The sequence below is a fragment of the Xyrauchen texanus genome, chromosome 10 (assembly GCF_025860055.1).
Source record: "Xyrauchen texanus isolate HMW12.3.18 chromosome 10, RBS_HiC_50CHRs, whole genome shotgun sequence".
Classification (NCBI taxonomy): Eukaryota; Metazoa; Chordata; class Actinopteri; order Cypriniformes; family Catostomidae; genus Xyrauchen; species Xyrauchen texanus.
Genome location: NC_068285.1, coordinates 44,206,187 through 44,222,552, shown reverse-complemented (window position 1 = coordinate 44,222,552; position 16,366 = coordinate 44,206,187). Strand labels below are relative to the sequence as shown.

At 40.3% G+C, this 16,366-nt stretch overlaps 1 protein-coding gene across 1 annotated transcript in view; it reads left to right on the top strand.

Moving 5' to 3' along the window:
* LOC127650136 (forkhead box protein O6-like) overlaps window positions 1–15,320 on the top strand; it is a 44,272-nt gene extending 28,952 nt beyond the window's left edge. The window contains exon 2 of the mRNA XM_052135339.1: window positions 10,378–15,320. Coding sequence (XP_051991299.1) covers window positions 10,378–12,036 — 1,659 coding nt within the window. The 3' untranslated portion in view covers window positions 12,037–15,320. The remainder of the gene's footprint in view (window positions 1–10,377) is intronic.
* The last annotated feature ends 1,046 nt before the right edge of the window (window positions 15,321–16,366 follow it).

Here is a 16,366-nt window from a genome sequence, read left to right as displayed (position 1 = left end):
AGTCTACCTCTCTCAGGTTAGGCTAAAGCTCCAGACGCGGCCCCTCCCTTCCTCCCTGGTCCCTTTGGAGGGCGGGCATTCCACAGGGAAGAGTTAGCTGTAGTGATGGCTCTGCTCTGTTTTTAGGATATGAGTACTGTAGTTGTATCATTAGTGGTTCTATTTTTTATTATTTCTTTAACTTTTCGTTGTTGATTTTGTCCATTATCACCACAGAGAAACAAACCATTAAATAACTCTACATGGACAAGCATTAAGATTATAAAGTAGAAGATTTTAAACAAAATGAAACAAATCTCACACAGTGTACACTACCCTACTCTTCTGATCATCCAAGAATCATCTACTTGCAGCAATGACACATTATATGATTACATATTAGCAGTCAATTTATTCTAGAACTCTTCCCAAAGATGTAATTGTTGGACACTTCTCACAGATTATCCAACCAAGCATTTCTAACATCAGCTCAACAGCTCAAACTTTGACTAATCTAGCGATAATACTCATTTCTAATCATTCACCACTCAATCCTATCTCTGAACGGCTGCATAAAATGGCATCATCCAGAGTCTTCTCTTCACTGTTGTTCATGAAACTGGTGTTTGTTGTGTACTGGTCATTAACTATGTTTCCATCAAAGGGTTTTTTTGAGACAAAAAGTGCTGCAAACACATCTGCATCATGACACTTCCATGAGTGCCGACACAAATATCTCATATCATGCACCTGTCATCGACAAGTACAAGGAGAAAATATTAATGGCCACTCTTTGCGATTGATTTAATCATTTAAGCAATCCGTTTATTTGTTAAAGTTCCTTTTCCACACCATTCACAATAATAGATGGCAGTCATGGCATTAGCCCACAAAACATAATTTCTATGCACAAAGATCTATGTTTTAAATAAAAAATGTAATACACAATACTAGGAGAAAAGCTTTAGTGTGCTTTTTTGGAACACTAACACATAGCCCAATTCTATGAAATGCAGGCAAAATTCCCTGTATTAAATAAAATAAATGACCAAATGAAGAAGTTATATTGTTAGGCATATATATATATATATGTGCCATTTCTTTACAAAAACTGAAATTAGCCTTACCCTGTTCTGTAGATGCAAAAAGTCATCTGAATGACGTTCTCAGAATGTTCTGCCTTTTTTCAAGACTATAAACTATCAGAACTATTTGTCCAATGCCGAGTTTACTTTCAGAAAACGATTATGGACATTTTAAAACGTTTAAATATTTTAAATATAACCTTCTTTCCATCGGATCGCATTTGCTGTGCTTCTTCAGAACATGTACATTGCATTATGACGCTAAAATTCATTTGATAATCAAGTTCAGTTGGTGGTTAAAAGTTGCTGGTGCGGGACATAATGCAGTTGTGATGGTAATGTTTTAGATTAGATGATTGTTCAAAATAGCCTGTTGAATATCAGGAATGTTTCATTTGTAAACCCTGATAATACACCGCATCATATTCCTTTAATAGTTGTGCACACATCATATACACATCGATTGATGATCCTTATACTGAGACTGAGAGTTTCTCCACTACTTGGTGCAGGTTGTCAGCTTGAACAGGGCCATGATGATTTGCTTTCGGGTCGGAACCGGTGCCAACCTGCGATAGGTGCACCATCAGGACCAATATTACAGTCATATCAGAAGGGCAACTTCTCCCTTATGATTGCAATTCCTCCTCTTCTGATTGCTTTTATTTGTGAAATGAAGATGAGTGTAAGCTGGCTAATTTCAATGAAATGTCTCAATACTCTCCCCATTTTACAAAGTAATATAAAAACAATTAGGGACATCTGGGAGGTGAAATGTGCACAATTAGCAATAAACTTTTTTTTTTATACGTATTTTCACTTTGTTGATAACAAAACAGGGACAACAAGTGAATGGAAACTAGTGAGTGAAGCTGCTATTTTAGGAATTGTGAGGAGTCTGTTTCTCAAACTAGAGACTCTGATGTTCTTGTCTGCTTGTTGTTGTGCAATTGGGCCGTACACATCACTCTCTATCCTGGTTAGATCCAGATTGATTTATTCTTTTAAAGACACTAGTGCAAAAAAACAACAACAATAGACTGATGAATTTCTAGAGAGATGTGTTTATTTTTGGCCATTTTTACAACACCAATTCCAAAAAAAGTTGTATATATATACAAGTTAAAATAACAAGTTGATGTGAATCAGGAGATGTTAAACAGGTGAGACAATTGTGTAATAGTATATAAGGAGCCTCCAAAAACAGCCGAGATATTCAAGAGCAAGGATCATTCAAGACTTGTAAATAATCCAGCACTTTGAGAACAATGTTCCCCAAAGACAAATAGGAAGGAGTGTGGGCATTTCACCCTCTACAGTGCACAATATAGTTAAAAGATTCAAGGAATCTGGTCAAATCTCAGTGTGTAAAGGGCAAGATGAAAACCACTTCTGAATGTGCGTGATTTCTGATCCCTCAGACATCACTGTCTTAAAAAACATCATCTATCTGTAATGGATATCATCAACATGGGATTGGGATTACTTTAGTAAACCTTTGTTAGTCAACACCATTCATTGTTGCATCCACAGATGCAAGTTAAGACTTTACTATGTAAAGGAGAAGCCATACATCAACACTGTCCAGAAGTGCTGCTGACTTCTCTGGACTCAGTCTCACCTTAGATGGAAAGTAGAACAGTGAAATTGTGTTTTTTTGGTCCGATGAGTCCACATTTCAAATATATATATAAAAAAAAAACAGCTGTCATCTTCTCTGGGCCAAAGAGGAAAAGGACCATCCAAGCTGTTATCAGTGTCAGGTCCAAAAGCCAGTGTCTGTATGGGCCAGGGGTGTCAGTGTCCATGGCATGGGTAACACATCTGTGAGGGCACCATTAATGCAGACATATATGTAAAAAAAGATTAGCAACACATACTGCCATTCAGATATATAGTTTTTGTCCAGGGACGTTCCTGCATTTTCCAACAGGACAACTTCAAACCACATCCAATTGATGATGTGTGGCTCATTATTAAGCATACCATATGGCAACCAAGACCCCATACAATTGTTCAGCTGAAGTCCTGCATAATGGATGAATGGGGGAAAATTAAAATGCTAAATATGCATTATTAGAAGAAATAGTGAAGTTTCACAGTGGTAAACACTCAACTGTCCCAACATTTTTGGAGCTTGTTGCAATCATCTGATTTGAATTTACTGTAAAATAAAACAAAACTATAAAATTCACAAGGTAAAACATCATATAATGTGTAGTTGTAGTGCTTTCAATATAGCAAAGGGTGAATATAATCTACAAATCACAAATCTTTGTTTTTATTAGCATTTTTCATACTTTTCAGAATTGGGGATTCAAAACCAAAATTTGACTTGTAAGAATAAGGTGACTTGCAAGAAATCAAGTGTACTCAATACTTGAGCAATTCAGCATTTTCAGCTGTTCTAACAAAAATAAATGTTTTTTGAGTACCAAATTAGCATGTTACAAAAATGTCACATAGTAGACTGGAGTAATCTCTGCTGAAAATGGTGCTTTTAACATCATACAAATTTAATTTATAATAATAATAAAATATAAAAATGATAAAAATGGCAACATTACAAATGTTTATGCTATTGCTAATGCTAGTGTTTTTGCATCAGTTTCTTTCAAGAACAAAAATGTCTTTGTGATTCCAAACTTTTGAAGTGGTGTATTTGTGAACAGAATATACACATTAAGTCCCTTTAAAGGGGTAGTTCACCCAAAAATGAAAATTCTCTCACCCTAATGCCATCCCAGATATGTATGACTTTCTTTCTTCTGCTGAACATAAATTAAGATTTTTAGAAGAATATCTCAGCTCTGTAGGTCCATACAATGCAATGGGTGCCAACATTTTTAATCTATAATCTATAAGTAATCTATAAGACTCCAGTAGTTAAATCAGTATCTTCTGAAACTATATGACAGGTGTGGGTGAGAAACAGATCAATATTTAAGTCAGTTTTTACCATTAATTCTCCCCCCTGCCCAGATATGCACAGAGAATGCACATCACCAAAAACAAAAGAAGATGGACTTAAATATTGAACTGTTTCTCACACACCTATCATATTGCTTGAGAAGATATGGATTTAACAACTGGAATCTTATGAATTACTTTTATGTAGTGTTTATGTGCATTTTGGAGCTTCAAAATGTTGGCACCCATTCACTAGCATTGCATATGGACCTATAGAACTGAAAAAGTCTTCTAAATTGTTTTATTTGTTTTCTGCAGAAGAAGGAAAGCCATGCACACATGGGATGGCATGAGGGTGAATAAATGATGAGGGACTTCTCATTTTTGGGTGAACTATCCCTTTTAAGTCAAGTCTGTTCACTATGTGGCCATGTTGGTAATGACCATGGGCAGGCATTTTCTTGAAATGGGTAAAGTCTCCAGAACTTTTCATCAAGATTACATTTCAACAGCATCACCAACATAATCTGACAATGGCATTATAAATTGTGCTTCAGTTGCTCAAATCGTGCTAAAAAAATGCATATAGTCCAGTTAATGTGTATGCACGAGTAAATGAGAAAATAAAACAGGCGATGGAGCTGTTAAAATGGTGATACCGCCAAATTGAGCCTTATGATTTCCACTATTCATTGTCCTACGAGAGGTCTACCTCCTCCTCCATATCCTGTCTCTGTTAATACATGACATATATGCTATATTACCCAAAAATAATATTGCTAGCATACTTTTGTTAGCATCATTATCATGTATGTAGCCTGTTTGATCCAGTAATTTCATATTGCCACATCCGTCACGTTGATCACACCTCTGTCTGCGCTCACCTTCCACTGTTCCCATTAATCACCTGTAAGTGTTCTTGCTTTTCCCCAAACAGCCAAGCACCGCCCGTGACATCATTCACAGGAAGTGCATCTTTAGTGTTGGCTAATTTCCATCGATTGCCTCCAGACAGGCTTAGCAGATGCGCCCTGTTCCCACACACAACTCTCATTTTAAGTCTCCTCGCCTGCAGGAGTTCTCGCTCACTCTCTCCCTCTCGCACAATGAAAGCAGTCAGCGCTTTTATCTCCTACCCCACTTGTGCTTATTATCAAATAAATGCGAGGCAGAGAGATACCCATTGACAGTAGCATGCATAATGACTGCTGGCTGTGTGAAATGGATTAATAAATTATGGGTGAACGTGGCTGAAAACGGTTTTTCCAGTCCTGCGAGCGCACAAGAATGCTCGACAGAACAATCCCCCAATCCGGACCGCGTTGAATGGAACACTGGGCAGAATGTAAAACAGAACACTGCCATGAATACTCTGAGGAGACTGCTCAGCAAATTAGAATGCACCTCAAAATGAAAAACAGATCACTTGACAAATGGTAGCCGGAATGGTTTGCTAAAACTTTGAGATAGACAGTGTCTTAACCAGTGTCTTAAACCTCTTTGTACAGAAATGAAGACACAACGCATGCATAGAGAGGCTACTGCAATCATTGCATTTTGTACCTGAGAGTAGCTGAATGATTTAATAAGCACTTTGTGGTTTTTTTGACCTTGTCATAAATTTGCTATGCACCTTCCAAATCCAGTTCATTTCCTAGAGTGAAGTTCTACCAAGGCCTGCATCAATGATGATAGCCCTGTTGAAAAAGACATAATTGTTTGGTCAACAGGCTTCTAATTCCTTTGCTACTTTTGAAAGACTATCCTGATTGATCAGTATGTTTTGCTAGTGAACCAACTGGCTATGCTAGTTCACCAGCTAGACCAGCACCAAACCAGCATAAACCAGACAAACCACTATGGATATTTATAATGGTCTCAGATGGTATTTTCAGCCAGAACACTAAAAAGTGGTGGTGGTGTAGTGGGCTAAAGCACATAACTGTTAATCAGAAGGTCGCTGGTTCCCCATGGCCACCACCATTGTGTCCTTGAGCAAGGAACTTAACTCCAGGTTGTTCCGGGGGGATTGTCACTGTAATAATTGCACTGTAAGTCGCTTTGGATAAAAGTGTCTGCCAAATGCATAAATGTAAATGTAAAAACGTGTCGGTATCATCACGTGTGACTGCTCCCTTCTTGATTTTCAAAAAATGCAGATCTTAGTATAAGTAGTTATTACTATAACATCTTTATGTACCCCCTTTTAAAATATATAAATATTTTTACTATAATGCCCTAATATGTCCTTTCACCTTACGAATCCTATCACAATTTCTCCTTGAGTTCTCTCAGGGGTTTCTATTTGATTTTACATCTAATGTAAGCTTTGAAACCTTCCCTCTCTCACTGTATGAAGGTTTTTATTGTGACGTCAGTACTTTCCATGTAAAATTAGCCTTTTTTATGACTTTCATGACTTGTTGTGGGCAGACGAGTCTGACGTGAAAACAAGAGGGTGGGTTGACCAATGGCGCCAGGCGGTCAAATAGGTAATGAACTTATTTCATAAGCTCCAGTTTGACTAATTAAATGAGCATTCATTTAAATCTGTCAAGACGCCTAAATTATGACCAATGCCATTTAGATCTATAAAGCAGAATTTCTATGTCAAAATACTTTTACTTGTCCCATCTTAATATGCAGAGACAACTATATGTACATCATCCCAAAATTGATTTCCCTGAAAACACTATGGGTCTGCAGTCATATTTCAAAACCTGTTTAAAAACAATCATTATTTTAATTAAAGTAGTGGCCCAGAAATTAAACACTTTAGCTTTAAAGAAGCTTGATTACCCAGGATCTGATATATCCGTTATAGTCTAAACGCTCATGTTATGAAATTCACCTGATTTTACAATTTGATCCCTGTGCAAGTTATTACACCCATCATCACTATTTCTCTACGCACCTCCTCTCTGGCCAGCATGTGATCCCTACAACCCCCATTACTTTGTTGCATTTCAGAGGTCACAGTCAGCCGTGGGGCAGCCAGATTTAACCAGGATTAGCCCCAGATTTCTCTGGATTATGTAGGCTAGAGTGGGATTAAAACTGATTGCCAGATTTTTCCTGTTTGCTGGGCATATTTGAAAGTGCCTGTATATCAGGTTGTGTTTCAATGAGTGAGCGTGTGTATGTAAGTTTTTGAACATTACCTACCCAGACTCTATCACAATGTTCTAATTGGACGCTAAACAATACATTGCTGGAGGTTGCCAAGTTGCTTTAGTTTGGATTGCTATTAGGCATCCTTACTCAATAGCATTATCCAACTGTAGATCACATGAGCTTCACTGTCTGCACTCCGATTGGTAGTCGCCCCATCTTAATGTTGCTCATTTGCATAACGTTAACTCTGCGCAATATTGTTGCTTCGCCAACGATCACTGTAACTCAAGTTGCATTAAAATAGCAGACTCTCATTGAAAAGGAATTTAAATCGCTGTGTGAACTACCTAATGTGCAAGTATAACTGCAACAAATCACTGGCACTATTTGTAAGCTTTGGTTCTCCTATCCCAGCCTAATATACAGAGATATCTATAAGTAAATCCTAAGTTGATTTCATCAAAAACTGTATCTGTACCCTATCTCTGTAGCACTATAAAATATTGGTCTATTTGTTTGAGCGGCCTGAGTGCGACAGAGCAACATTGACTCAACCAAGAGGTTGCACTAATGGGACAGCAGTTACACACTTTATCTTTTATAGCTGAAGATAAGTGAGTATTTTTATTTTGGAGAGAATGTGTGGGTGACATGACTGACTACATGACTGACCAGCGAATGACTCAGAGGCATATGAGATTGAAGGTGTCTGGGTCAAATTTTGAACCAGAGACCTTCTATTTATAACACTTACCACTGGCCACACTACCACCACAGCAATTGTGACTTCATGAATAAACTGCTTTCATCAAACACCACATCCACGAAGAAAAGCACCCAGTGCTCTGCCTTATACTCCCAATCGTAATGGAGCCACTAAGGGTGAAGAGTGGATCTTTTCACTGACTAAACGATGATGCGTGGCCTTTCAAGTCTGTGAGTTTGTCATGTTTAAACAATTTGAGCTTTCTACAAAAAACTAATGTGTAGACGGCTGTTTGGTGAGTTGATCCGTGGAGTGGCGGGGTGCTGATAGATACTAAGAAGTTGTGCAGCCTATAGTTGACTTGCTAATCACTGTTCCTCTGAGACAGCTCAAGCGATGGTGTGACTGCTGATGATTGAAACTCTCTTGTGAGTTGGGTGAGTCGTCTGACTGTCAGAGATGAATGTCTGTTTGCAGTATACCTGCAGCATCAAACAGCATCTGCCTCTCTCTTTCCCCCACTTCTCACATATAGCTCCTTTCTTCCCGTATCCACAGTAGTCATGGTTACCCCTGCAACAGAGCGTGGTTGCCGGAGCTGTCAGAGCGTCGTGCTTAGATCACCTCATGCAGGTCGTTTCGGCATGCAGAACCTGTTCGTGACTCCATGCTTCAATTTGGCTTTGATTAAGGTGGCCCATGAAGCATAAGGCTCTTTCACTAGCACGGGGGCGTGTGTAATTTGGCAGAATAGCTGGTAGAGAATAAAGGCCCTTCCTGGGGGTGAGGGGACATAAATACATCTTTCTTATCCAATTTCTCACTGCTCTGAATGGATGCAGCAAATCTACCAATGTTGTTGGAGGAATAATTAGCCCCACAGGTGTGAGGTGACCCTGAAACAGCACGCACTCTCAGATTAGCCTTCTTTACAGTCGATATCCAGCTGTAGTGTAAATTTTGCCAAGGTAATTGGCTCTTTTCAGTGACTGATATCTGACCACTCATGAGCGGTAATGGTTCTCAGAATCACAGTGGAAAACAAGAGGCGGCTTTCCATAAACGTGTGCTATGGGGGATTATGGAGTATAGATAGGCTGATAGACGCACTCAAACCATAATGGTATACGAAGTAGATTTGTTTTTTTTTTATTATTTGCTTTTTTGTATTCTGTCAGAGCAGGTGAATGAAATTAGTGCCATAATTTGTGGCTGGATGGAGAGAGAGAGAGAAAAGATAGTGATAAACAGATGCAGGGACACAGGGAAAGAGATGAATGAATGTGAGAGCAAGGGAATCTGAGAGAGGGAGGGTGGAGTGATGGAGAGGGGGTGTGAACCCTTGAAAGGCTTGAAGCTTTGAGTGTGAGAGACTGAGTGTGTATGTGTGTAAGGTGTGGTGCTTTCACTACATTAATGTTGCTGTGTACACATGTCAACACATTATATTGATTGTTGGTAATGTTGAGAATTTGATAGACAGATATGATTCTCCTGCTGTAGAGATAAAGAGAGAGACAGGGAGGGAGATATAGATCAGTTGGTGTGAACACAAGCATACTTTGGCGAGAGCACTCAACAGGGAGTAGCAGATTGAGGGATTTGGCCCTGTCCCTTTTCCAGAGAGAGATAAAAACCAAAGATATGTTGTTCTAGTGTACTCTAAATACTGACACCACACTATCAGTAGATGTCAAAGAGAAAGATCTTTCTTTTTCTTTAACCACCTTCTATCTGAGGTCCTCTGAGCCTAGTAGATCCATTCCCCTGCTAATCAAAATTAGCTATTGTATATGTGTGTTAGTGGAAGATAAATATTCTGAACACATTGTATTAATATTGTGTGATTTTTACACTGAGACATTCCCATAAATTATAGTGTAATGTAGCACTCAATGCTGCTCTCTAATTCATCTACATTCTTTACTCCATTTTTGTATTATAGCAAAGGAGAAATGCATTTCTCTGATATATCTGCATCACTGAAGCCTCTCTTTCTCTCTCTGGTTTTTGTTTCCTTCATCTTGTGCTCCTCCAGAATAGCTAGTGTGCCAGAATCACACCTCACTCTCACTTTTGAATTTCACTCTCTGGCTTTCCCTCATATTTCCCCAAGACTGCAATCGATTGATGCGTCTGTGTTCAGGTTGCCACGTGTGATTCATTTGGGTAACCTTGACTACGGTTTGATGTGCGTGTGGACTCGGCTTGGCTAGCTGCAGTGTGAGTCAGAGAAAGCGTGCAGCATGCAGGAGTAGGTCTGCTTACAGTATTGATTTGCCTGTGCAGCCAAGAGGGGTTTCACCTTTTCCTGCACTGAGAGCTTCCAACTGTTGAAGAGTTTTTACAGGAACTTGCATTATCTTGTGATATTATCAACCTGAATGGAATTATTTTGAATACTGTATCTATTGATTTGAATGCCACTTACGTTTAAATGTTTCACCAAAACATTTGAATATTTCTTTGAATAAGCAAGTACCCTCGTCTTGTCCTAAATAAGAGTAAGACACTAAGTGGTGTTGCAAACATATATCAATTCTAAACTGATCTCTAATGTATCCTGTTTTCTCCTCTCTACAGAACTCTATCAGACACAACCTCTCCCTTCACACCCGCTTCATTCGTGTGCAGAATGAGGGAACAGGAAAAAGTTCTTGGTGGATGCTTAACCCAGAGGGTGGAAAGATGGGCAAAGGTCCCCGCCGACGAGCTGTATCTATGGATAATGGAACCAAGTACCTGAAGAGCAGAGGCCGGGTCAGCCGGAAGAGAGCTGGAGTGGTGGGAATGGCCCGTGAGCTTGGAGCACCTGGAATACAGGGATCACCAGAACATGGAAGCCCAGCTGGAAAGGGAACAATGGGAGTGGGGGGTGACGAATTTGATGCCTGGACAGACCTGCACTCCAGAACCAGTTCCTCTGCATCAACGCTCAGTGGATGTCTGTCACCCATTCTGGCCGAAACAGAACCTGATGAACCAGAAGAAGGAGGGTTATCCTGCTCAGCCTCTCCTCGACTCTACCCTAGCCCTACCAGCACTAGATCTCCAGCCGTGGGAACAGGGGGACATTGTCCACCTGTCGAGCTCCCACACCTCGCTGATCTAACAGGAGCCATCAGCTTGGAAGAGGGCTACTCCCAGCCCCTGCCACAGAAGCGCAGCGGCTACCACTATGGACCCAAAGCAGAGTCCTCCTACTGTGGAACAGTCTATGGCCAGCCATCCATGGGCATGCTTAGGCATCATACACCTATGCAGACCATCCAGGAAAACAAACCTTCCACCTTCCAGCATGCCATCAGGGCATACTCAGAGAACAATGCCCTTGAAAGTCTGCTTGCTGGGGGGCCACAATACTGTGGTAAGGACATGGCTGTAGGGCAAGGAGGAGCATCCCATTCACTTATGTCACAATCTAACAGTGCTGTGCATGCTCACAGCCAGAATCACAATCATAACCACGAGCAAGGCCACAATCACAATCCCAGTCAAAGCCTTTCTAACGGCCATGGAATGAATCATGAGCAAAACCCAAGCCATCATCACAATTCCAATCAAGCTCATAATAAGCATCATCCAGGTCTTGACTACAGTCATGGCCACAAACACCAACGTAGACATGACTACATTCAATCTCATGACCACAAAATTAATGCCAGTCCCAACCACATGCACAATCACTTGCATCACAACAACTCCAGACAACCTGACCTTTCTTCCAGGGTCAACAATGACATTTTGCATCCCTACAACCACAAATCGCAGAACATGTATGGCCCTCGTGCTCACCTCCCTTCCACTGTGCTGCCTCCTAACCCTGCCAGTGTCTTGGATGTGCCCCAGGACCCCTGTCGCTTGGCTTCGGCGCCACAACCTCGCCATCAGTCCTACCCAGGTGCTCCCCTCCACCAGGGTATGACAGAACCTTGGCATGGGTACTACCACCACCCATCACATAATCCTAATTACCTTGGCAACCATCAAGCTAACCATCACCAGGACCCTCACAGCCGTTTGCACTCTGAGCTGGAAATGGATGTGCACCAAAGCAGTCTGGATTGTGATGTTGAATCCATTCTCCTGAATGACTTCATGGACTCAGCAGAGGGAATAGACTTTAACTTTGATGGGTCACTGTCACAGGGTGTTGGCTTGGGGATGGGTTTGGGGATGGGAATGGGGGCTTTTGTGGGTCCTCAACAATCACACAACAGCCAGAGCTGGGTTCCTGGATGAACTCTGCTGAGATTTAGGACCTACATATAGGCAATCCATCAACCGTACAGCCTTCTGAAGGGTGGCAGGTCAAATCGGGGACTCAAATAAACAGTTTGACCAAGATTCCCTTTTGCTGATGTCAGATTCTGGACTCATAGTTTTTCCCTGCCCCCCCCGAAATCCTCCCCTCCTTCCTCTCACTGTATTTTCCCTGCTGTGGAATAATGTCATAGAGCCTTAAACTGTTTCTGTGGTTCATGTCCTTCAGTTTGTGCTCTATTCATCACCTCCATCTCTTATCTGGGCAAAAGCTCCAAAGCACTTTACATCTGTTGCCATCCACTCTGATGCTGTAACGACCACCCTGCGACCTGGAAGGAAATCACATTGTCCACTGGCATGGGTTTAATGTATGCAAACAACTTTGTTATCCTTCCTGAAAAAATAAATTAAAAATAAGCATTGGTGTCATTTTGCTAAACACGAGTACAGGATTGAACAGTTGCTATTGCTGTCTGGCTGTCTGTGCCGTCATTTGTGTATTTGTCATTGTGTGCTTGTTGTGTGAGTGTGGAACTGCTTTTCTTTGGTAAATGTACATACCTCCTCCCAAGGAGGTCTAGTGGATGTCCCTTTATTGTGGGCCAGGACAGTCATCCATCAGATACACTCTATTGATATTCAACATATCCTTTTTAATCTCCGAAGTAATGCACAGGCTATGCATCACTGTTGCAAACAGAACGTGATACTCGGAGTGAACAGGGCTGTTTTTCCCCCGGACACACAACGACTTAATGTGTTTTGGCGAAAGTGATGATTAAAGTCACTCTGCAGTAAGTGAATGTGTGTGTGAGTGTATGTGTGAGTGTTGGGGGGGGGGGTGGATAGAGATAGTGGAGGATGAGGAGAAATGCAAATATTCACTCTCTGCCCCCTTTCTCTCCATTCCATGAATTTATAAAGCTTTCGCTATGATGAAATAAGGAACGATCCAACACTACTGCACATCCTGTGCAGGGCTCTTTCCTGGTTCACCTCAGCTTAGCTACTCTGTGGCCACCTTCCTCCTTCAGCAGCCAATGCATTGGCTTCATTATCATCCTCCATTATCATCCTGCCTATGCAGGTTGCCTTTAGGTTATCAATGCTGATTGATCATATTTGAAGCATTGTCAGTCCTCATTAACTGTGCGATCATTTAAGACAGAGCTGGACTTTGGAAATGTATCTTAACTTTGCATCAGCTTGACAAAATAATCATTGGATAGTAGTGCAACCTCAAGGTTGTAAGAAAAGCATCTCATATCTGGCTCCATGTCACAGCAATTTTACAGAATGACTGTACTCCACCATCTTCCAGGACTGTGTGCTGATTAATTCAGTCAGCAAGCAAAAAAATGGTGCTATCTTGTCTTTGCAGGCTTTGCAGGTCCTATCATATTGCCTTTATATGATTACACAGACTCGAGTAATTAAGTGCAAGTGTGTATTTTCTCATTCTGAATGTAACATAACACCAAGATTTCTGAGGGAAAGACAACTCTAATTATGAGGTGATTTGGTGAGGTTTGAGGAAATATATGGGCCACATTTATGCATCTAATTCCCAATTGTCTTATCCTATTATGGCCACTAGACATACACGGAGAGGACAAAATAATGGAAACACTCACTTTGAAAGAATTAAATCACTGTTACAAATGAAGGATAAAACCAAATCTTTTAGACTGATTCTTAATTATAAAACATTTTAGATGTCATAGAGGTCTGACTAGCACGGAAGGAACATGAGGCAACTAATAGATTTTCAATGACGGCGAAGAGTCAGTGCCTAAATTGCTCAAGCATCCATTTTGTCAAGGGGTACAGGCTCAAATATAATTACTATTTGCCAAACATGGAATATCTGCATTGGCAAAGAGAAAGTCAATGCTCTCAGACAATCAGAAACTTACAAAGTACAGCCTTAAAAATGACCACATGAATCAGCATCTCTCTTCTTAAGCATCAACAAATGCCATTTTATGAAATCAGATTCCCCACAATGTTCCATAATCCCAGGAGTATAATACCTCCATGCACACTACTAAACTAATTCAGTACTGATTTCTTGACTACCAGGTTAAAGTTGTAATTCATGGCCAGTCATCAAATCTGACCACTGTCAAACCTTTATGTAAAGCTCTGGAGTGCAGAGAGTCTTTATTAAATATGTGAAGTCTTTCAACACTCCCAAGAGGAAAGAAAATGTTGTGATGGTAACAACTACTTATTAGGTCCTTGATATCGCTATATCTTTTTGGTTATTTTGTCTCCTCTTTGTATCTTTATTTGCTTTGGTCGACCATTATTGATGTGATGTAAAGTGCATCTTTCCCCCTTTTTGATGCTGTCAGGTGCTTGCTCAGAGGCTGAAAAACCGCCCACAGATGTACGACTTGGATGCAATCTTTATGTTCTGCTTAAAATTTGATGAGAAATGGGTAGGGTGGTTACAAAAGAGAAAAACATCTGACAGAAAATGAGTTGAAAAGGACAGCACTAGATTGAATGAAAAATGAGTTGTGTATGTGTGTTTGTGTGCCTGAGAGAGTCAGTCAGAGTAGCTTCCTTCAGCAGAGCTGTTTGAATCAGGCCAAATGTCAAGTGGCTCTCCACAGCGTTTATCACACAGCCTGATCAGATAGCCATCCCTCTTTTGCACTCTCTCTCTCTCTTTCTTTCCTGCCAAGGACAATGAGTCCTGTCTTCATCCCATTCTCTTTCATTCCCATCTTTATGTTCTTTTTGAGGTGGCCAGGAATCTGTTGTTATCCAGCTGTGATTTTGATTGCTGGCCCACGCTTGCCTCTGTACTCTGCTTCATGTGTGTTTGTTTGTGTGTGTGTGTGTGTGTGTGTGTGTGTGTGTGTGTGTGTGTGTGTGTGTGTGTGTGTGTGTGTGTGTGTGTGTGTGTGTGAGTATGTGTGTGTCTAGCACAGTGATGTACCTGAAATGAGTATGAAAATTAACTGAAAATGTGCCCTGGTATTTACTATGCCTGGCTATCAATAATATAATATACACAGTTTATATTTATTGGGTATAAATATGGGTTTGTGGGTGACGGTATGGAGCTCCTGTATCCCATAAATTTATATGAAAAGATCATGATTCTATTACAGTTCATTTCTGTTCCATGCTGTACAAATATATGTATTGAGAAAATTGTATAATATTTTTTGACAAGCAAATATCAGTTTTATTTCTTCTTTTTTTAATGATGTATCTGCTCATCTTGTGGCTTGTAAAATAAAACAAAAGAGAACTTGAAAATCTTGAGCTGTGTGAGTGTGTGTGTGAGTGAGTGTATGTGTGTGTGTGTGTGTGTTGTAAGTGTGTGAGTGTGGGCAGGTTTATGTGGTTTACAAGGACCTTTTTTAGGTTAAAAACTGGTAATTACAAGGGTATTATGCTATAAATGTGGTTTATGAGGACATTTCTCCCCATAATTGAAATCACTTAAAAATAAACATACTAAGCAATGTTTTATTGAAAATGTAAAAATGCAGAATGTTTTTTGTGAGGGTTAGGTTTAGGGTTAAGGGAAATAATCTATAGATTGTACAGTACAAATATCATGTCTATGGAGAGTCCTCATAATGATAGCTGCACCAACATGTGTGTGTGTGTGTGTGTGTGTGTGTGTGTGTGTGTGATAAGGCTCGTTAACACCCCTGATGCTGTAGCACAGCTGTACTCGTCCCAATGGAAGCATTCTCACTGAGGGAATGCCAGCATCTGCAGAGCCATACTGTTCCATGGCTTTCTGTGAGACACACACACACACACACACACACACACACACACACACACACACACACACACACACACTGCTGCTTGTCTAATTGACTCCGTTCATCTCTGGCTCTGCCTCGCCTCCACAGGCGACTGTGCATGAGCGAGAGACGGACAACTGAGTCGAGAGAAAAAGAGAAAAAAAAGGAGAAACCGTACTGGAAACATATGCTCACTCATAATACCACTCCTCCCCTGTTCCCTTGAGAAAATGATAACCATAAAAACAAAATTTAACTTTGACAAATATTAAGATAATATTTCAGCCAAAAATGTAAATTGGTTCATTAGTCAAGCCAAATCTGTGCATGTTGTAATATATAAAAAATATATATTTTCAAATTTTGGAAGAAACGTTACGCAACTTTTATCACGCAACAACAACATCTTGTAGTGACCAGGGGCTGTCAAACTCCAAAAAGGACAGAAAAAGCAGGATAAAAGTATAAAATAATTCATATGACATCTGTATTTTGTTTTGAGTCTTAAATCGTAAACTATGTTGGAT